Source organism: Tachyglossus aculeatus, chromosome 4, assembly GCF_015852505.1.
Source record: "Tachyglossus aculeatus isolate mTacAcu1 chromosome 4, mTacAcu1.pri, whole genome shotgun sequence".
Taxonomy (NCBI): Eukaryota; Metazoa; Chordata; class Mammalia; order Monotremata; family Tachyglossidae; genus Tachyglossus; species Tachyglossus aculeatus.
Genome location: NC_052069.1, coordinates 72,370,902 through 72,394,461, shown reverse-complemented (window position 1 = coordinate 72,394,461; position 23,560 = coordinate 72,370,902). Strand labels below are relative to the sequence as shown.

Sequence of the window (23,560 nt, the reverse complement as noted above, 5' to 3'; positions counted from 1 at the left end):
CAAGCAACTTCACTTATCTGTGCCTCAGTTACCACATCTGGGAAATGGGGATTGAGACTGTGAGCCCCACATGTGACAGGGGCTGTGTCCAACTTTATTTGCTTGTATCCACCACAGCTTAGTTCAGTGCCTGGTACACAGTAAGTGCTTAACAAATACCATTGTAATTATTATTATCATTATTATTATGGGAGGGGATTCAATTAGGAGCAGTTTTAGTAGTAATAATCATTTTTATTGAGCAAGCACTGAACATGATGCACCATGCTTAGCTTTGGGGAAGAATAACAGAGTGATAGAGATTCTTCATTCACTTCACCACCTCCTTCAATTCAAACGATATGCAATTAAGATCCTCGATGTATGATTTAAATTTAGACACAATATTGAAAAGTGCACAGCATAAGAACATGAATAACTCCTACTTATTTACCAAGACGTTGATGGATTTCAGATTAGAGGTCTCTAAATAAAAAGAAGAATATCTTTTCCAGGTAGTCTTCTATATGGAACTCTCTCCTACTACAACCAAACACACAAACGTGGCTCCTCTAGTGACAACTTACTCACTATACCTAAATCTCGTCTATCTTGCTGCCGACCTCTCGCCCACATCCTGCCTCTGGCCTGGACCGCTCTCCCACTTCATACGTGACAGACAATTACTCTCCCCACCTTAAAAGCCTTGCAAAAAATACATCTAGACGTCTTTCCTGACTAAACCCTTATTTCTTCTTCTCCCACCGCCTTTCAGGTTGCTTTTGCACTTGGATTTGTATCCTTTACTTACCCCTCCCTCAGCACTTAAGTACATATCCCCACATTATTTATTTGTATAAATGTCTGTCTCCCCCTCTAGACTGTAAACCCACTGGGGGCAGGGAATGTGTCTGTTACATTGTTATAGAGTACTCTCCCAAGTTTTTAGTAAAACAGTCTGCACACAGTAAATAAATATGATCAATCAGTCAATAAATGATTGATTGATTGACTACCCTTTGCATTGGCTTTGAGCTAGACTCTTTGTGTGAGCCTCTCATTTCAATAAAAGCTTCAGAAACCATCTAATGTGAAATTCTGAAACCAGTATAAGGCATCATTATTTTTATCCATACCAAAAAGAGGAGAGATGAATTGATTAAAAATTTAAAAATCATTACTGCCTACAATTTGGAAACTGAGAGCTTTAATTATTTAGTGATCAAAGTCACATTATCTCTCCATCTGTAATAGTTGTTTTCATATATGATTTTAGGTTTGTGCTGCTACGCATCTAATGAAGTTCAATTGACTTTTTGCTGGTGGGAAACCCACAGATTATGATACAGATTTTTTTTGTGTTTGTGGTATTTGTAAACTCTTACTATGAGCCAGAAACTCTACTAAGCATTGGGGTCAATACAAGCTAATTAGGCTGGACACAGTCCATGTCCCATATGGGGCTCACAGTCTTAATCTCCATTTTACAGATGAGATAACTGAGGCACAGAAAAGTTAAGTGATTTTCCCAAGGTCACCCAGCAGTCAAGTGGGAGAGCAGGGATTAGAATTCCGGTCCCTCTGACTCCCCAGGTCCAAGCATTATGCACTAAGCCATGCTTCTTCTCTGAGTTCTTCTGGTGACAGTGGTCTGAATCTTAATTAATAGCATGAATTATGAGAAAAAATGAATTACTGTGCCAAAGATTTCAATTAGACCTCTAGGCAACTTGCTGTTTGAAGTATCTTTGATTACAGAAATACCTTTCTGAATAATCCTTTAGACCGTGAGCTCCTTGTGGGAAGGGAAAATGTCTACCGACTCTATTGTTCTCTCCCAAGCACCTAGATGGTGCTTGGAACACAGTAAGCATTCAATAAATACTATTGTTTGCTTGATTATCAATTGCATTTGTTGAATCTTTAAAGTGTGCAGATAACTGTACTAAGTTGTAGGGGATTGCAGCATGGCCTAATGGAAAGAGCATGGACCTATGAGTCAGACGACTTGGGTTCTAATCCCAGATCCACCACATAGCCGCTGCGTGACCTTGGGCAAGTAACTTCACTTCTCTGGTCCTCAGTTACCTCATCTGTAAAACAGGGACTAAGACTTTGAGCTCTACGTGGGACAGGAAGGGACTGCGTCCAACCCGATGATCTTGTATCTATCTCAGCACTTAGTAGAGTGGCTCACACATAGTAAGCGTTTAACGAATATCACAATTATTAATAAAATTAATAGGCATAAATGTAAACTCCTTTCCGGAGCACTTATTAGCATATTCTGCACACAATAAGTGTTCAATAAATTCCAACTGATTGACATGATCTCTACCCTCAATGAGCTTATATATTTCACCCTTATCATATTGCTCAAAACATCATTGACCATAAAAACAAACTGGGTGAATAACTGGGTGAACAACATACTATGTACTATGGCCAGGGAGTCAGGATGTCATGGGTTCTAATCCTGGCTCCACCACTTGTCTGCTGTGTTACCCTGGGCAAGTCACTTCACTTCTCTGTGCCTCAGTTACCTCATCTGTAAAATAGCGATTGAGGCTGTGAGCCCCATGTGGGACAGGTTTATGTTTAATACATAGATACATGATTTGCTTGTATCCATCCCAGGGACTGGCATATAATAAGTGCTTAACACATGTCATTATTATTATTTTCATATATGACTACTAAATGAATTATTTTATAATTTCAAGATGAACTTTGTAACGTAACAAAGCCAAATTGCACTGTAAAATGTATGTGGAAGCGGTTGGGGGAGAGAGAATGGAAACCTTTACTAAGAATGTAACAAACATATTCAGGGAGATTTTAGTATAATGTTGATTATTTTTTTCAAAATATATTCATTTAGGATGAGCAAATACAAGCAGAGTTCTTACCATGACAACTTGGGAGTGCCCTGTTCCATCCAGGCCTTCCATCATCTCCCATAATACAAGTGAGCGTTGAATATCCTTGAAGAACATAGCCTGCATCACAGTAATAGGTGACTGTTGAGCCGAGTTTATAATCCATTCCAAGTCTAGTGCCATTCATGATATTGCCTGGATCAAAGCAGGACTCACGCAGTTTTGCTGTAAAATAGATGTTTTGAGCTTGTCGTAAAATAATTATTACAAATTTTATTTCCTGGAAATCCTTGATGCTGATCTTAGAAATGCTGTAATTTCTGGAGGGCTTTCACAGTTAGGATACATACATATGCTTACACCATTGCTTTCCTTGTATACATTACTGTATGCTAATTATGCCAACATCTAAAATAATTTAGCAATTCCTAATATAAATTGGCACAGGATGAAAACAGACAAGAGTTCCTTGATTATTGCCAATCAAAATATTTCCTGAATTAATTCAATAAAAATATTTTTCCCTTTTTTTGTTTCTTTTGTGTGTGGATAACACATCTTTCTCCATTTTAGCACGAGAAGCAGCTTGGCCCAGTGGAAAGAGCACAGGCCTTGGAATCAAATGGATCTGGGTTCTAATCCCAACTCTTCCACTTATCTGCTATGTGATCTTGGGTGAGTCACTTCACATATCTGTGCCTTAGTTACCTCATCTGTAAAATGGGGATTAAGACTGTGAGCCCCATGTGGGACAAGTATCACCTTGTTTTTTACCTCAGTGCTTAGAACAGTGCCATTAAAATATACCACTGAAAATTAAAACCCTGATAAACTTGTATCCCCCCAGGGGGCATGTAAAACAGTGACTGACACTAAGTGCTTAATAAATACCAAAATTACTAATCATTATTTTCTCATACCTGAAGATAGTTAAATTCATGTTTCAGTCTTTGCTATATATAAATTAACCCCACTCCCCATAACCTGTCTTCATAGGAACCCCTTTCCTATAATGAGACTGGTCCCCCATTCAAAACACCATCAGAACAGGATGAAATTTTTCCCTGCATATAGTCCCAGCTCTGCCTTTGGAAACTAAATGTTCATGTTCCCTAGACTATACTTAGATATTTCCGTTTTTTAAAAAAACATTCCTTCAGGAGTTATTTTAGATAAAAACAACTTTTCCACGAGTCTAGTTTCTACTATTTTGCCCTGGACTAAAACTATAATCTTCAGTTTTCAATTTGAAGGGCTATGGCCAGGAAATTGATTTTGGAGTCTAAAAGAACGAAAATCAAGGGGCTGAGGATGTGGAGGGAAATAAAAATCACTTTATCTCAGCAAAACATGGTAACAAAGAGCATTCAGTCATTAATTCAATCATAATTATTGAGCACTTATTGTGTGCAGGGCACTGCACAAAGTGCTTGGAAAGTACAATTCAGCAATAAAGAGAGACAACGGGCTTACAGTCTAGAAGCATGATGACAACTAACACTTGATCAAGTAACACAAACACTAAAACATCAAAAGGGGACCATGAGGAAGGAAGGTGGAATGGGAGGATCAGCATTCTCTGAAATGATAATGATCAACTGCATAATATTTCGAGGGGAGAAGGTTCTCTTATGTTTGTGTACTCCCATCACAAACTTAGCATGTGCCTCAGTTCCTTCATCTGTAAAATGGGAATTAAGACAATGAGCCCTACGTGGGACAGGGACTGTGTCATCCTAAATATCTCTTATCTATCCTAGCTGTTGGACAGTGCCTGGCACACAGTAAGCACTTAACAAATACCACAATCATTATTATTATGATTATCATTATTATTAAAACCATAGACCTACAGAAAACCTTAATCTATTCTCCAAATCCAGGTAAGGATTACAGCCACACTGTCTCAGAAATACACTTGAACAAGAAATCCACTGAATTACCTGGAAGTCAGTCTATGATAGATATTTGCTGATGACTTGTGCAATAGAATTAAAGTACTTAATCATGTTCACCCTTGAAGTCACCAGAGGCATTAGCACTGGACCAGGACTAGACAGAGCATTAAGGATGTGAGTTTTTAGTTCATTCATTCATTTAATCATATTTATTCAGCGCTTACTGTGTGCAGAACACTGTACTAAATGCTTGGGAAGTACAAGTTGGCAACATATAGAGGTGGTCCCTACCCAACAGCGGGATCACAGTCTAGAAGGGGGAGACAGACAACAAAACATATTAACAAAATAAAATAAATAGAATAAATATGTACAAATAAAGTAGAATAATAAATACATACAAATATATATATATATATATATATATATATATATATATATATATATATATATATATATATATATATATAGGTGCTGTGGGGAGGGGAAGAAGGTAAGGCAGGGGGGATGGGGAGGGGGAGGAGGGGGAGACCTAGCCAAGCTAGTCCAACATCCTGTCTTTATGAGAGTCTCTCATGTGGTTTTGTTGAAACCCATGGAAGAAAGTGCTTTGTAGTGGAGAACCAATTTTTAGGCTAATAATATTTCAGATGAAAACATATCTTTTTATACATATTACTTAATGGACTCAATTCATCGACACAGCCTACTGTCTATATGTAACATGAATAGCTTAATTAATCTTTCTGTCAGCTAAAACTTTCCTGCAGAAATTTCGGGTCAGTTATGATCTCAATAAACTCTAAAATATTCATTCAGTGCAGTCATGAAAAATGCAATTCATTATGGAAGAGATATATGGCATGAAGACATGGATTGGTAACCTGATCAAAAGAATAACATAATCTTTGTTTCAGAAAAAGGCCAATGTCAAAGAGAAGCTAAATGCCTCCAACCTGAGAGTCATTCACAAGATCAATTTTGGATACATGGATATGCACAGAGAAAAGGAAAACCCCAGATGTAAACAATTTCATTCCTATTTATGTCTGGGTAGATTAAGGTAAACACTTTGAAGTATCTAAGGACAGCAAATCTACTTCTACTTAGGGAATATTCTCTACTAGACCTACTTAAGTACTATATCAGCTGAAGGAGAGCATAATATAACCAGAGTTGCTAGAAAAGCTATAAAAATAATATATGCCTAATGTTGAAGGCCTTATAAAATGAGATTAGGCATATAGAAGACCAGACAGAGGGCATAAAATAAATTGAATAAACTTTGCTCATTTCTTTAACAAATAAAGTCCTATAAAACACTAACACTAAAGTTATTTGGACAATCTGGCATATTTACTGATGACAAAGCATCCTGCTCTTTCAATGAGTGACACAGAGAATAGTAGGAAAGGATGAGAATTACTATGATAAACATGAGTGCCTTAAATAAAATATTGGTGACCTAACTCAAAATTTGGGAGGCCTGATTTTTTTAAAAAACGTAGGTCACCAAAAAACTCTCAAGATTCCATAGCTGAAGTCAATGAGGGACAAAACCATTTTTCCAAGTGCAGTATGTGTATGGAAAGTTAAGTTTATGGCCATTATTATAAACAGTTCATGAAATGCTATGTTTTTCCTTGATTTTTCCTTCTAGACTGTGTGCCTGCTGTTGGGTAGGGACTGTCTCTATATGTTGCCCACCTGTACTTCCCAAGCGCTTAGTACAGTGCTCTGCACAGAGTAAGTGCTCAATAAATACGATTGAATGAATGAATGAATTTAAATGTTACTGACTGCACGATGAAAGCAATTATTAAATTCAAGTGAAACTAAATAAAATCATTTGGATTTGAAGTTTTTAAATATATTTAGATGGTCAAATATGCATCTTTTTAAACAATGGGAACAGCAGTGTAGCACAGTCAAAAGGCCATGGGCCTGGGGATTGAGAGACCTGGACTCTAGTCCCATCTCTGCCACTATGTGCTGTGTGACCTTGGGCAAGCCACTTAACCTTTCTGGGCCATAGACCATGATCTGATAAATGGGATAAAATACCTGCTTTTCCTCCCATCTCGAACTGTGATCCACTGCTAGGGCAGGAACAGTGTTCAATCTACTTAAACTGTCTCTACCCCAATGCTCAGCACCTAGTAAGGGTCTAATGATGATTTTATTTGGCTTTGTTTTTTATTGTAGTTGTTAGGTGCATACCATGTGCCAGGTACTGTACTAAGCACTGGGATAGATACAAAGTTGGACATAGTTCGTGTTCCATATGGGGCTCACAGACTTAGACCCATTTTACAGATGAGGTAACTGAGGTCCAGAGAAGTTAAATGACTTGCCCAAGGACTCACAGCAGACACGTGGCAGAATGAGGATTGGAACACAAGTCCTTCTGACTTCCAAGCCCATGCTATATCCAATAGGCCATGCTGCTTCTGTTATAGGTCAAAAGACAAAAACTTTCTGTTAGGTATAGCCTCATCATGTGACCAGATCCCCTTTTTTAGGCTTGAAATCGCAAGTAAAAATTAGAACTTTAGCAGATTCTTAATGACACATTTTCCATTTTTTCATAGATAGGTCAAGTATATTTCAAGAGTGTGTCATTTTCAAGCGGCAACAAAAGGAAAAAAAATAAAAATGACTAAAATGATCAGAGGATAATATCAAAATGAAAATGACAAGATAATAATAATAATAATAATAATGGCATTTGTTAAGAGCTTAGTATATGCAAAGCACCGTTCTAAGCACTGGGGAGGATACAAGGTGATCAGGTTGTCCTACGTGGGGCTCACGATCTTAATCACCATTTTCCAGATGAGGTAACTGAGGCACAGAAAGTTAAGTGACTTGCCCAAAGTCATACAGCTGACAATTGGCAAAGGCAGAATTTGAACCCATGACCTCTGTCTCCTAAACCCAAGGGGGGTGGAGTGGAGAGAGCCGAGAAGGTAGCGAGAGAGAGGGAGAAGGGGGGGAGATAGTGCGAGGCGGGCCCGACGGACGGGCCGGGGGAGGCTGTATGAACATGAACATTCTTGAAGTCACCAGAAATTAAAATCAGGCTAACCATCCTGACATTGAAAAGTTATGGGAAATGGCAAAAAAACTTATTTTACATTCAACTTTTTCTCCCCCCCCTAAGAATTAAAGAAATTAGATTAACCTAGTCTAGTCTTCTAGACTGTGAGCCCACTGTTGGATAGGGACTGTCTCTATATGTTGCCAACTTGTACTTCCCAAGCGCTTGGTACAGTGCTCTGCATACAGTAAGCGCTCAATAAATATGATTGATTGATTGATTGATTAACCGCTAGTCTGAAAGATTCCCGAGGGCAGGGCCTGGGTCAGCCTACTTTACTGCACTGCACTCTCCCAAGTGCTTAGTATAGTATTCTGCACATAGTAAACGTTCAATAAATACCATTTGATTGATTGATTTGATTATTAGATTTGAGTGATTAAAATCACAGAACCTGGACCAGTTAACTGCTTGACCTCAAACTGCCCTACTTGAACATACGCATTACTATAGATGCTGAAAATGAAAATTTTCCTGGTTACCTTTGTATTCTAGGTGGAATCCAGTAAAGCTAACAGATCCATCACTCCGAAAAGCCAAATGCATTGTATTGGAACTGCTTTCAATCCTTTCTGGCAATTTGCTGTCTTGAAAGCTTCCAATTAATGGGCTATTGTTGTCTGGCCCATCATATATATAAAGAAAGTCATAGTTTGGCTCTATGCTGAAACTTGAAAAAGAGAAAAGGCATTCTTAGTTATTTTTAAAGATGTTCAATAATAAAACACAAAGGAATTATAACGTTACAATGATACATATTTATAGGAAAGTTATACTTTCATTTGATGACACATTCTTATCAGTATAGAAATAAAAATACATATCCAGCTGAATAAGGAGAAACTCATCCATGGCAACATACACAATATGTAGATCTCCTATTTGATATATGAAACATTGTGAGAAGCAGTGTGGTTTAGTGCATATTGGAAGGTCCTTGGAGTAAGCAGGACCTGGGTTCTAACCCCAGCTCTGCCACTTTTCTGCTGTGTGACCTTGGGTAAATGACTTAACTTCTCTGTGCCTCAGTTACCTCATCTGTAAAATGGGGATTAAGAGTGTGAGGCCCATGTGGGACATGGGCTGTGTCTTATCTGTTACTTTATATCTATCCTAATGCTTAGAACAGTGCCTAGAACATAGTAAGTGCTTAACAAATATAACTGAAACAACAAAAAAACCCCACATTCTCTATGGTATTAGACTCCAGGCCAAAGAAAGGTCCTCAGAGCTGCAGTGATCAACATTTTCTAGGACTGTGAGATTTGGAGTCGCCACTGACACCACATTTGTATCTTTGAGCAACTTGATCAGCATCACCTACCGGCTGTGCTCAACATCATATAGAAAGAATTGTAACCAGTTAAGTCTTCAAAGTCAGTTTCCTAACTTTGGAGCTCTCTGTTCACCTCAAAAAAACTGTGCTGGGTGGAATATATGAGCAGAATAAACAACAGCAACATGTCCAAATAGCAATGTGGGAGATCAAAAACGAGGACAGAGGCAATTTTTTAATGATACAATAAAACATTCTTATAAAATTCTGTGTCCTATCGGAAAACTGGGAGTCAATAGCTGAACCAGCATGGCATACTGCAAACTAAAACGGAGCAGCTCTGAGAAGAAATTTCATAAGAATCATGAGGCAAGGAAACACATCAAACAACAAGCATGTCAACCTTACAAGGAACAATTTTTGTGTGTGCAGTTAGATGTGACTATGGGCCTGTGCTGATCTTTTCCACCACATACTCCCAAAAGGATACTTCACTAACAGAAAGCCTTAGTCTTAAAGTTTGTCTTAGTCTTTGTGCACATATTAGTTGGATGACTAAGTCAGTCTGCATATTTAATTCTGTATGTGTTTGTTACCCCTGTGTGTCTCTCTTTCTTTTCACATTTGTCTACCCCTTCCTAACACATTAAGAATATATCAATCTTTTAAATAACAAAATGAAAAAAATATCATTTTAATTACAACTGATTGTTGCTCCTTTGATCATTTGGCCAGACTTTAAACAATTCAAAAATTTAAACTACTAAACACAATAAATTATGTTAATGAATAACAAAATTATTCATGGTTAATTGCCTGGGGCTCCTATTTGCTTGGTTCCTGTTTCAGTACTTAATATTGCCATTAATGTACTATAATTTCCTAAAATGAAGTACATTAATGTTGCACTTTTCATCAATTTATTTATCATTCATATGAAAATATCTTCCATTCTCATTTTACTTCATATTATTCATTATTAGGAGGTTTCCTGGAGTTGTTTTAGGAATATTTTCAGCATATTTTCCCCATCACCTATGTATATTTAGATTTATTGGCAGCTTAATTTATGCATATCAAAGCTACTGCATCCACTCAAACAATTCATAATCCCTATGATGATATTAAAAATGATCATGAAAGCATTTAATAAGAAGTCATTGTGCACACTTTAAAAAGCAATCTTTTTGTGAGTGTGCCAGCACCCATATAATCTGGACCAAACTATTTTGATTAAGATAAGGGCTGGGACCTTAACATGAACAAAGTTGCAATTAATAAGTCACTACTGTGTATATGTTATTGTCATCCTATTCATATTTCTGTTGCAATTAATAAGTCATTACTGTGTATATGTTATTGTCATCCTATTTATATTTCTTGCTTGCTACTGTCTCGCAGAAGTGCTTCCAAGGCAGAATTTTACAAGAAGGGGAGGCAGTCTGTCTTGAAAGTAAACAATCACCTGTAAGGGTCTGGACCTTTTCCCCATAAATATGACGGGGGCAATCAAAATTGCTTCGCTTACCTATTATCTCTATGGCCAGGAGACCATATACCTATTACACTAGAGTCTGAGACTGTATTCCTACCCACTAGGTGCTTACTTTACTTCACTGATCCCAACTCCCTCTAGACTGTGAGCTCCTTGAGGGCAGGAAACATATCTACCAACTGTACTGTATCCTTCTCTTCCAAGCACCTAGTAAAGTGCTAGTAAGCACTCAATAAATACCATTGGCTTCAATCTAGTGGAAGAAGCATACAATCGACTATATGAGAAAAGGCTAATGAGAGGATATTAGGTTTTCTACTCCTTCAGAACAGAGCATAAAACAGAGGTATAGGGTTTTTGGTGGAGCCACACAATGGCTGCCCACCTTGACAATCCTCATTGTCTCTCAACATTATTTATGGCATCCTTGGCAATATCCTTGACTTATTTCTCCTCTTCAACCAACCTACTTCATTAGACACTAAATCAGCTTCACAAACTTCTCCAGACTTCTTTCCATCCAAACTGCACCACATTGGTTCATTCGATCATATTTATTGAGCACTTACTGTGTGCCAAGCACTGTACTAACTGCTTGGGAAGTACAATTCAGCAATAGAGACAATCCCTACCCACACCGGATTATGGTCTAGAAGGTTCAAACGCTTGTCATATTGTCTTGAGTACTGCATCAGCCTCCTCACTCTTATTTCTGCCTCTCCCCTATCCAGTCCAAACTTTACTTTACTGTCTGGATTATTTTTCTAAAAAAAGTTCTATGCATGTCTTTCCATTCCTCAAAAACCTCCAAAGGTTGCCCATCCACCTCTGCATCAAGCAGAAACTTCTCATCATATGATTCAAGGTACTCAATCAGCTTTCTTCCCACTACTTTATCCACACTCCTCTCCCACTACAACCCAATCTGTCAGCTTTGCTCCTCTAATACCATCCTACTCACTGCATCTCACTGTCGTCTATCTAACAGTCACACTCCCCACCTGCCTGGAATTGTTTTCTCCTTCACATCCACAGAAACACTACTCCTCCAATCTTCAAATCTCTATAAAATCATATCTCCCCAAATATGAATAGCTTCATTCAGCTGGATCAAATTGGATAAAATTGTAGGATGAGACTTACCTGATAAATGCGAGCGATATAACGTAATCAGCATTAACAGCAATTGTCCAGTCACAGTCTCTGCTATGAGGGTATGGATGAGGGAAGTTTGGTGATAGAATAAAACCTGAAGAGCCTGTCAGGTTGCCTCCACATGGTGCTTTAAATGAAACAACACAGAAAAACAAAATCAGGACCAACCATTTGTTGATAGATGTTTGCAAAATAATAACAATAATAATAGTATTTGTTAAGTGCTTTTCATTCATTCATTCAATCATATTTATTGAGCGCTTACTGTGTGCAGAGCACTGTACTAAGCGCTTGAAGTGCTTACTATGTGCCAGGCACTATACTAAGTGCTGGGGTGGCTACAAGCAAATTGGGTTGGACACAGTCCCTGACCCACAGAGGGCTCACAGTTTTAATCCCCATTTTACATATGAGGTAACTGAGGCAAAGAGAAGTCAAGTGACTTGCCCAAGGTCATACAGCAGACAAGTGGCAGAGCCAGGTTTAGAACCCCTGACCTTCTGACTCTCAGGGCCATGTTTTATCCACTACACCATGCTGCTTGAAAATATTTCTCTAGGAAAACAGTTTGAGATCTCAATAAAGCTTGAATTGTAGATTTATAGTTTATTCACTAGAATAGGCATTATACCTTTTGGTTAACATGCTGCAATCATGAAAAGACTACAAGAAAACTCTTAGGGGATTTTTTTAAAAAAGTAACATGTTCAGTTTATTATCCTTAATATTTTATTCACTAGAACGGGCATTACACTTTTTGGTTAAGACACTGCAATCATGAAGAGACTACAATAAAACTCTTAGGGGATTTCAAAAAAAGTAACATATTCAGTTTGTTATCCTTCAGGATTTGGTTTACTTGTATTCTCCAGGACGCTGCCATAACACACTGTTCTGAATTTGATAAAGCCAGGCATATTTTTAATTAGTGCTCTACGACCCTTTCAGTTAGGGGCTTTGAGTCCTCCCCCCTCCCCTAATCATCTAATGTGACACATCATTGATAGTGATTAGCACAGTGCTTTGCACAAAGCGTTTCAGCAATCAATCAATGACACATTGAGTGGTTACTGAATCAGAGCACTGCACTAAGTGCTTGGGATTCTATAATTTAGCACCGAAAATTATGTGGAGACAGTGGGACCTCTTGACAGTTCATGGTTTAGGAGACAGGAGATCTCCGTTCTAGTCCCAGCTCTGTCAAAGGTCTGCTTTGTGAACCTAAACAAGCCACTTAATCTCTCTGGGCCTCAGTTTACTCATCTGTAGCAAAGAGATAAGAAACCTATTCTCCCTATCTATTAGATTGTGATCCAAACTGCTTCTCTGCTAATATAAGCATTTATTCTTTCCCAGTTTGATAACTGCAACAGCCATTTTGCTGACCTCCCTGCATCCTATCTCTCCCTACTCAAGCCCATACTTTATTCTACTGCCCAGATTGTTTAAAAAAAACCAAAACATCAGTCCCTGTCCTCCCAATCCACAAGGCCTCCAGTGGTTATCCATCCTCCTCTGCATCAAAAAGAAACTCCTTACTTTAGGCTTTAACAGACAATCACCTTGATTCCTTTCACCTTATCTCTCTAATTTTCTACAACAGCCTAACCTGCACATTTTGTTCCTGTAATGCTCACCTATTCACTGAACCTCAATCTTGTCTATATTACTGTTGATCCTCGCCCAAGTGCAGTCTTCTAGTTTGGAACTCCCTCCCCATTCATATTCGCCAGACCCCACCCTCTAATCTAAAATGTGCTGCAAAGTCTAATTCAAAGCACATTTCCTCCAATAGGCCTTCTCTCACTAAGCCCTCATTTCCCTTCTCCCATTACCTCCTGTGTCATGTTCAATTTTGGCTTTGGAATTTTTATTCACCCAACCCTCAGCACTGCTGCACTTATGTAAATATCCATAATTTGCTTATATCAATATCTGTCTCCCCCTTTAGACTGTAAACTGATTGTGGCCGGAAATGGGTATGCCAACAACGTTATGTTGTACTCCCCCATGCACTTAGTACAGTGGTTTGCAAATAGTAAATATGACTGATTGATTGATTGATCTCTTTGTGGCACAAGAACTGGCTGAACTGATTATCTTGTACCTAATCCAGTGCTATAGCACAGTGCTTGGGGATAGAATAAGTGTTTAGTAAACATTATGTATTGTGTGTAGTTGAATGACAATTCTGTATTGGCAGGGTTGGAGAGGTGGTGGTGGTAATAATAATAACAATGATAATAATAGAATGTTTACCAACACTGTTGTAATGTATCTGTTGTATTTTCTCAAGCACTTAGTATAATGTTCTGCAAACAGTTAGCACTCAATGAATACTTGTTAAGTGCTTACTATGTGCAAAGCACTGTTCTAAGCTCTGGGGTAGGTACAAGGTAATCAGGTTGTCCCACGAGGGGCTCACAGTCTTCACCCCCATTTTACAGATGAGGGAACTGAGGCCCAGAGAAGTGAAGTGACTTGCCCAATGTCACACAGCTGACAAGTGGCGGAGCTGGGATTTGAACCCATGACCTCTGACTCCAAAGCCCGTGCTCTTTCCACTGAGCCACGCTGCTTCCCCTTTTAGACTGTGAGCCCACTATCGGGTAGGGACTGTCTCTATGTGATGCCAATTTGTACTTCCCAAGCGCTTAGTACAGTGCTCTGCACATAGTAAGCGCTCAATAAATACGATTGATTGATTGATTGATTGAATACGATAGATTAAAATACAAGTACTTCCCAAGTGCTTAGTACAGTGCTCTGCACACAGTAAGAGCTCAATAAATACGACTGAATGAACTGATTAATTATATGGCATTTGCTAAGGGCTTACTATGTGCCAAACATTGTACTAAAGCACTGGAATAGGCACAAGATAAACAAGGTGGACACAGAATAGCTACTTGATACCGATTTTACAGATGAAACTGAGGAACAGAGAAAGTAAGCGACTTGCCCAAGGTCACACAGTAGGCAAGTGACAGAGCATGATTAAACCCAGGTCCTCTGATTTTCAGGCCCTTGCTCTTTCAGCTAGGCAATACTGCTTCCTAAGCTTCTTCTGCATCACTCTGCTCCTCTTCCTAGTTTCATTAATGAATGACTACTGACAGTCGTGCTGTGTCACAGTTATTAATGAACATGGGGAAAGAGAATGAAAGAATCAAAGCACTAGAAGAGACCTCAGAGGATCCTGACTCAGTCCTCTTCCTGAAAGAAGATTAATAAATAAACTAGGTCATATTTTGTCTTCTTTCCTTAAAAATCACTAGGGATGGAAACTCCACATGCTCTTCCTTAGTAGCCCACTTAAGCATTTCATCACCCTGAGGAGGAAGAAGATATTCCTCACGGTTGGCTACAAATTACCCTGCTTTAATATGTGCTCACTTCCCTTTATTCAAGTTTCTGTGGATATGGATAACAGCACCTGTATATATGTATATATGTTTGTACATATTCATTACTCTATTTATTTTACTTGTACATATCTATTCTATTTATTTTATTTTGTTAGTATGTTTGGTTTTGTCTCCCCCTTTTAGACTGTGAGCCCACTGTTGGGTAGGGACTGTCTCTATATGTTGCCAATTTGTACTTCCCAAGCACTTAGTACAGTGCTCTGCACACAGTAAGCGCTCAATAAATACGATTGATGATGATGATGATTAGCATCTTCCCCATTTAAAAGATCCAAAGGCAGTTATTAAATCACCTCTTGGATTTCTCTTTATGCTAAGCAAGCCCAAATCTTACATCTTTATCGATAGTACTTAAAATTGTCTTTATGAACTCCTTAAATTCTGTTGAATTTGCAGAGACTAACACAGGCCAAAACAGAGTCTGACATAAGCAGATAATGGATGTTATACTTCTGTTGATAAATTCCCAATCCATGTTGGTTTTTTGAATTGCGGCCCTTCATCAGTGCCTCATATTCGCACCCTCCTACTACAACCCAGGGCACACACTTCGCTCTTCTAATGGCAACTGACTCACTGTACTTCGATCTCATCTATCTCACCAACAACCTCTCACCCACGACCCGCCTACAGCCTGGAACGCCCTTCCTCTTCATACCCAACAGACAATTACTCTCTTCCGCTTCAAAGCGGAGGAGAAGCAGCGTGGAGAAGATATTCCTCATGGTTGGCTACAAATTACCCTGTTTTAATAAAAAGTAGAAGCAGCGTGGCTCAGTGGAAAGAGCACGGGCTTTGGAGTCAGAGGTCATGGGTTCAAATTTCCGGCTCCACCACTCGTCAGCTGTGTGACGTTGGGCAAGTCACTTAACTTTTCTGGGCCTCAGTTACCTCATCTGTAAAATGGGGAGTAAGACTGTGAGCCCCGCATGGGACAACCTGATCACCTTGTAAATTCCCCAGCGCTTAGAACAATGCTCTGCACATAGTAAGAGCTTAATAAATGCCATTATTAATTAATTAATTAAAGCCTTACTGAAGGCACATTTCCTCCAATCAATCAATCAATCATTCATATTTATTGAGCGCTTACTGTGTGCAGAGCACTGTACTAAGCACTTGGGAAGTACAAGTTGGCAACATATAGAGACAGTCCCTACCCAACAGTGGGCTCACAGTCTAAAAAGGGGGAGACCGAGAACAAAACCAAACATACTAACAAAATAAAATAAATAGAATAGATATGGCCTTCTCTCTGACTAAGCCCTCACTTCCTTTTCTTCCACTCCTTTCTGTATCAACCTGACTCGCTGAATTTATTAAACACTAACTAAGCACTTGGAGGAGTACAATTAACGGATACATTGCCTGCCCACAACAAGTTTACAATTGACTGATTGATTTCTCTGAGCACCTGTGGACTGCAAGGCTTTTGGTGCTGCTGAACCTGTTCCTATAAATCTTAAAATCCTCTACAGTGTACTTTATACTTTATACACAGTAAAAAAGAGTTTGGCTCTTTGTCATTTTGTATTGTTTTGTGCTTGTAACATTTGGTAGGAACATTTCCCCCATTTGTTTAAAATCAATTTGAATTCCACAGTCAGCTACCTCTCTCAAAAAAATATCATCTGCAAACTGGACCCTCCATCCAATTGATCAGTAAAAATATTGAATAAGATCAGGTCTGGAACCAATGAACACACAAGATACACTCCTGCAGGATGAGTTTGAGATTTTGACAGAAACAAATGGTTTCAAGCCTCTGATATCTACATCATTCCAAGACTGATCTGTTTCTCAGAACACATGATATAAAAATGTAGCTTTAATTTAAACAGATACAGTTTATTTTTTAATGCTCTCAGTAATTCGAATTGGCATTGTCCAAACTTTTGGAAAAATATTCATTCAAATTTTGTTGATCTTGGCTTTTTCAGTTTCAGTTTTTCTAGTGCTTCAAAATCCCACTTAGGGAGAGAAGGGAAACATGAGAGGGAATACTACTAACATTTCGGCAAAAAGAATCATTTTCTCTCCATCGTGCTTTATGGCTAGAATTACACAGTGATTATAATCCTTCCAAAAAATAAGGTTCTCCTCAATCCTGTGCCATAAATTATATTTTATGGGAGAGGGGTATGAAATTCTGAAATGACATATCCTGCATTTGATTTCCTGAAAAGTGTTCTTATAGGAGTCACCTACTGACAATATTTCAGATTTGTATACAAATTTGGTCATTTTAGTTTTATTTGCTGCAAGCATTTTTATGAACCCACACACCCACAGTCCTATGCTATCTAACTTGGCATTGCATGTTTCTACTTTTCCCTCTGGAGATGTCAAAGTCATCTTCACACCGCCAATTTCACTGGATGTGGATTCTATTAGCTTCTTTAAAGAAGAGTCTCTCCTGTTTAGCACTTGCTGTGGGGCTGCCTGATTCTACAGGCAAAGCAAAATTCTGGGGCTCAAGGACCTGATACATAGATTTATGTTGTTTCTGAAACGTTTGGGATTTAATCTTTGGCACAATATTTCCAATCATACTTTCTTTCTTATCAGTTTCACAGATCAGGTTTTCTGCAGCCCTGGCAATTTCTCAGTCATTTTTAAAAGTTATTTTTTTCAACTGTAGAGCTCTAGTAGTGTGTGTGTGTGTGTGTGTGTGTGTGTGTGTGTGTGTGTGCATTCATATATATAACTGCTCTTCCGGTTATTTTTCTTTTTCCTGTCTACCATCCAAAAAACCACAGCCAACAGAATCTAAAAACAAAACAAAAGTTTGGAAAGCAGTTTGGCTTAAGGGAAAAAACCCTGGATTGGGAGTAAGAAGATCTTAGTTCTAATCCCACATGCACCACTTGTCTGCTGTGTGACCTTGGACAAGTCACTTTTAACATCTCTATACCTCAGTACTCTAATCTGTAAAATGAGGATTAAGCTTGTGAGCCCAATGTGGAAAATGGACCATGTCTAATGTACCCCATCGCTCAGTACAGGACCACCATATATAAGCGCTTAATAAATACCATAAGAAAAGAAGTCCATATGCATTCCTACTTTATGGGGCTCAGTTAATTCAGAATTTAGAATAGCTGACAAAGGAATGTACTTGTATCAATACTGCCATTGGCAAGCACTAATTTGTTTCTCTCATAATTGTTCATTTCACTGAAGTATACTTTATATTGCTATTAATTTTCTTGAACTCAGAAATGGTAGGAAAAAAAAAAGCATTTCTCTAGAGCTCGTTTGGGACTTTTGAATAGAACATTTATGAAATTGAGTAGTTTTCCAAAGGCTCAAGAAAAAACATTCTAGATTCATCAGGATATAGTCACCATGGTCTCTCCCTTTGAAGCCTCCCTCTGAAGGATTTGAAACCAGCCCCTGCCTACTGTCTTATTGCTACATGAAGGCATGACCTTTGAGTACAAACAATTCCCTTAGCAGAAATTAATTAATTAATTCAATCGTATTTATTGAGTGCTTACTGTGTGCAGAGCACTGTACTAAGCACTTGAGTAGTACAAGTTGGCAACACATAGAGACGGTCCCTACCCAACAATGGGCTCACAGTCTAGAAGATTGGCTTACTGTTTCTCCTCCACTCCTATCCCTATTTAGCTCTTAGAGAAATAACACAGGGGATGAAGCAGTGTAGTGTGCACTTATGACCGATTCTCTGATAATTATTATTGTTCTCCCAGTCACGGCTCTAGTCTGTGTCCTTAGGAATGTGTCCCAGTGCCTTTTTTCAATGTGTTGGGATGGATGATTCTCCTTTTTCCGTTCACACTGAAGTCCTCATAGCTAATCCATGATCCACGTTAAAAGGAGTAATATTGGGCTTTTGAATGATACTATAAATAATGTGCAAGGACTAATTAAATAGTAAAATTGAACCAGAATAACTAGGACCAGAATACCAAATCCAGGGCAAAAGGAAATCATATTTTCACAGGACTAAATATTTTCCAGCTGTTTCCCAGAGAGATAAACTTATCCACACAGGGTAAGCATAGGGTCTAGTGAAAATACCTCATTTTAAATGATAAAAGTGATGACTTCATTTTTTAAAGTGAATGGATGAATATAGCAGATGTTGTTGCTACATGGTAAACTCTGTGAGGGCAGTGATGAGTCTACATACTCTAGTATACACTCATAAACATTTAATACAGTGCTCTGCTGACAGTAAATTGTCAATAAATGCAAATGATTACTTAACTGATTGATCAGGAGTCAAAAGAACCTGACTACTAACCTCAGCTCTGCCAACTATCTGCTGTCTGACCATGGGCAAGTTACTTAACTTCTCTGTGCCTCAGTCCCCTCAACTGCAAAATTGGGATAAAGACTTTGAGACACATGTGGGACAGGGACTGTGCCCAAACCAATTGGCTCAGATTTGTACTGGATGGAAAAATGTTCTCTCTCCCCTCTAATCCTCAGTTGTTGGGACCATATGACAGTCTTCTCCCTTCAATAAATGACTACACTTAGCCTGAGCTGCTTTTTGAAGATATGATGGTATCAACTTCAGTGCTAAGAACTGTGCCTGGTGCATAGTAAGCTCTTAACAAGTACCATTAAAATAAACAAACTGTGATATTTATTCAGCACTTTCTATGTGTCAAACACTGTATTAAGTACTGGGGTAAATACAAGATATTCATTTCAGACACTGTCCCTGTTCTACATGGGGCTCCCAATATAAAGGGGAGAGATAACAGATACTGACTGAACCTCCATTTTACAGGTGAGAAAATTGAGGTTCAAAGAACTTAAGGGACTTGTCCAAGGTCACCCAGCAGGCAAGGTCACAGACTTACCCGAAATTTGTCAGGTTGCATCATGATCATTTTTTTTTTTTTTATATTTAAGGGGGCTACCTGGACAGTACATCTCCAATCAATTCAACAGTAACACTAGGTTTGAACGAGTATATGGTAAAGAGTGGAGGGGGGCGCAGGGGAGAGTCTTCTCTCTTTGTCACTACTAAGGACACATTATTGTACCCTTGGAAATACAAGAGAAGAAACAATTTCAACATAAATTAAACAACTACGGCACACCTGAGCACACAGGGCTGCATGCCATGAGCTTCTATTAATTAATTCCAATTTTGGTCTGCCTACTGTTTTATGCACACAAACTGAATTTTCTCATGAATCCATACCTATACAAACTGGTGGGCTGGGTTGCCAGAAGTACCGGTTTTCTACCTGAATACAGGTTATTCTCTCTTCTCCTTGCAGCTCATATCCAGGGTCACATTGAAAGATAACAGTGTCCCCAGGTTCTCGTCCATCTCCATTTCTTGTTCCATTCATTGGGACTCCTGGATCACGGCAAGCAGTAGCCACAGAGCCTTTCATAAAAAACAAAAATGCATTTTAACTTTGATCATACAAGAACTATTTTGACTATTTCAGATACATCAAGCATCTAAACAAGCCCAGACCCTTCATGGCCCCATCTTCCTTTGGGAAATGAACTGGGAACATATGGACCAATCAAAATCCTTGTTGGATACAATATTCCTTTAGTTTCCCTCCTGCTCTAATTAGTGAATGTTCTCCCCCTCTAGACCGTAAGCTTGTTGTGGGCAAGGAATGTGTCTGTTTACTATTATGTTGTACTCTCCCAAGTGCTTGGTGCTGTGCTCTGCACACAGTAAGCATCCAATAAATACAAGTGACTGTCTAAAGCAAGCATTTATTTCAAGAGTCAGAGATACAGATATGTTTAATGTAATCAGGAAAGTGGAGGGCACTGGGAAATGGTAGATCAGTCTTTGCTTTCTTTGCAGAATAAACTACACACTCATGAAAGCAGTATGCCATATATATGTGCATATGTATGTATAGACCTATATATACAGAATAGACTACTCATGAAAGTAGTCAAAGTACATAATAGTGATACTGTTTCACTTCCAGATGGGGCACATCAGATTTGGCATCTCACCTGATTTTCTTTGCCTCATTTCTGATATTTACTACAGAAAACCTTGCCTCTCCCTTCACAACTAATCCAACCCCTTCTGCACAACTTTTAAACCTCTGTCCCTACAGAAATATTGTAAATGAAGGGATTCACGTTCATACAAACTATTTGCTCATTGCTCCTGCAATTATTCATATAATTATACAGTATTGCACAGAAATTGGTTCATAGAAGACACCCAAAAGAGAAGTACAAGCACACATATATCAAAGTGAACCCTGATTAACATAGCGGTTGGGCTTTTGACTCAGAAATCAACCTCAGAAATGAACTGAATTTATACAGCAGGGAGATTACAAACACAGGGAAGTTATGGTCCTTGAATTAAGGTACCTTATATTAATTAGTTCATTCATTCAATCATATTTATTGAGTGCTTCCTGTGTGCATAGCATTGTACTAAGTGCTTGGGAAAATAAAATATAACAGACACATTCCTGCCTACAACGAGGTCACAGTCTACAGGGAGAGACGGACAATAATATAAATGAATGAACAGATAAATAAATGAGTATATAAATAACTAAATTAAAGATATAAACATATGTGCTGTGGGAATGGGAGGGAGGATGACAACGAGCATGTAAGAGTAGCACAGAAGGGAGTGGGAGAACAGGAGAGGAGGGTTTAGTCAGGGAAGGCTTTTTGGAGATGAACCCTAAATAAGGTTTTGAAGTGAGACAGATTAATTATCTGTATGATATGAGGAGAAAGGGCGTTCCAGGCCAGAGGTGGGAAGTGGGCAAGAGGTTAGTGGCGAGATGGACGAGACTGAGATACAGTGAGAAGGTTAGCATTATAGGAATGAACTGTGTGGGCTGAGTTTAAGTAGGAGAGTAGTGAGGTGAGATGGGAGGGGGCAAGGTGATTAAATGCTTTTAAGCTAATGATGAGGAGTTTTTGTTTGATGCAGATGTGGATAAGCAACCACTGGAGTTTCTTGAGCAGTCGGGAAACAGGGTTTGAACGTTTTTGAAGGAAAATTATTAGGGCAGCAGAATGCAGAATGAGCTGGAATGGGAAGAGACAGGAGGCAGGGAGTCAGCAAGGAGGCTGATACAACAATCAAGGCAGGATAGTATAAGTGCTTGCATTAATGTGATAGCAGTTGGGATGGAGAGGAATGGGAGGATTTTGGTGATGCTGTGAAGGTAGAACTGATAGGATTTAGTGATGGCAGCGAATACTAGTCTGCAAAAAGTATCAATCCATATATCAATCATACTTATTGAGCACTTACTTTGCACAGAGCACTGTACTAAGCTCTTGGAGAGTAAAATAAAACAATATAATGGAATTGGTAGATACAGTCCCTGACCACACCTAACCATCTGTCAATCAATAAATAGGAGATACACATATAAACATAATATGTGTGGTATAAATACATTTGTCTAGTTGAACTGAAGAATATATTCAGCACTTCCTTGTCCCCAAAGCTCACAATCTTGTTGTCACCCACAAGTCTTCATTGTCGTTAAACTCTTTCACACTGCTGCCAAAGTTTGGTGTTTTTTCTTGATTTTCTCTTGGGTCCACCCCCTTCCATTTTAACCAAATGGCTACCAACCTGGTAATACACTCTGATTTTACCTTGGCTAAACTACTGTATTTGTAACTTCAGTGGTATCCAAGCTTCCAAGTCCTTCTCTAATCAATCAATTGTATTTCTTGAGTAACAATTACTGTGTGCAGAGCACTGTACTAAATGCTTGGGACGCTTGGGAGAGTACAATATAGCAGAGTTTGTAGGCACATTCTCCACCCACAATGAGTTAATGACATTTGTTACTTACTCTATATCATGCACTGTGCTATGTTAACTCATTCATTCATTCAATTGTATTTATTGAGCCCTTACTCTGTGCAGAGCACTGTACTAAGCGTTTGGAAAGTAAATTCAGTTCCACATAAGGTCCTGGGTGCGAGAAGAGGAACTTATATTTAATCCTAATTTTATATGTGAGGAAAGGGAGAAGTCAAGTGTCTTGCCCAAGGTCATGTAGAAGGCAGATGGTGGAAACCCATGTCTCCTGAAACCAGTCCTGTGCTCCTGCTTCTAAGTCACATGCTGCTGCTTGTATCATCTTCCCTAAGCCACGCTCAACCCAAATCTCTACTCCTCTCAAAACCCTCCAACTGACTCCTAGTGTCGCTTTGCATCAGACCAAACCATTTCCTCAGATGGTTTTAAGCCTCCACCCCACTTGTCTCCACCTTACCTATCTTCAGCTGGTGTAAGATTACTGTAGTGGTGTTACTTATACATTGTCAACTGTGGGTAACTCAATAACGCTATTGACTGACTGAGTGGTGTGGAGGAAGGCAGACA

The 23,560-nt window shown here is 38.8% G+C and overlaps 1 protein-coding gene across 1 annotated transcript in view; it reads right to left on the bottom strand.

The window, feature by feature from the left end:
• The window catches only part of CSMD3 (CUB and Sushi multiple domains 3), a 781,433-nt gene that overhangs the window by 228,355 nt on the left and 529,518 nt on the right, over positions 1 to 23,560 (bottom strand). Inside the window, exons 27-30 of the mRNA XM_038745631.1 lie at positions 20,399 to 20,590; positions 11,771 to 11,909; positions 8,339 to 8,526; positions 2,889 to 3,083 (exon numbers count right to left, since the gene is read on the bottom strand). Of these exons, the coding sequence (XP_038601559.1) occupies positions 2,889 to 3,083; positions 8,339 to 8,526; positions 11,771 to 11,909; positions 20,399 to 20,590 (714 nt within the window). The remainder of the gene's footprint in view (positions 1 to 2,888; positions 3,084 to 8,338; positions 8,527 to 11,770; positions 11,910 to 20,398; positions 20,591 to 23,560) is intronic.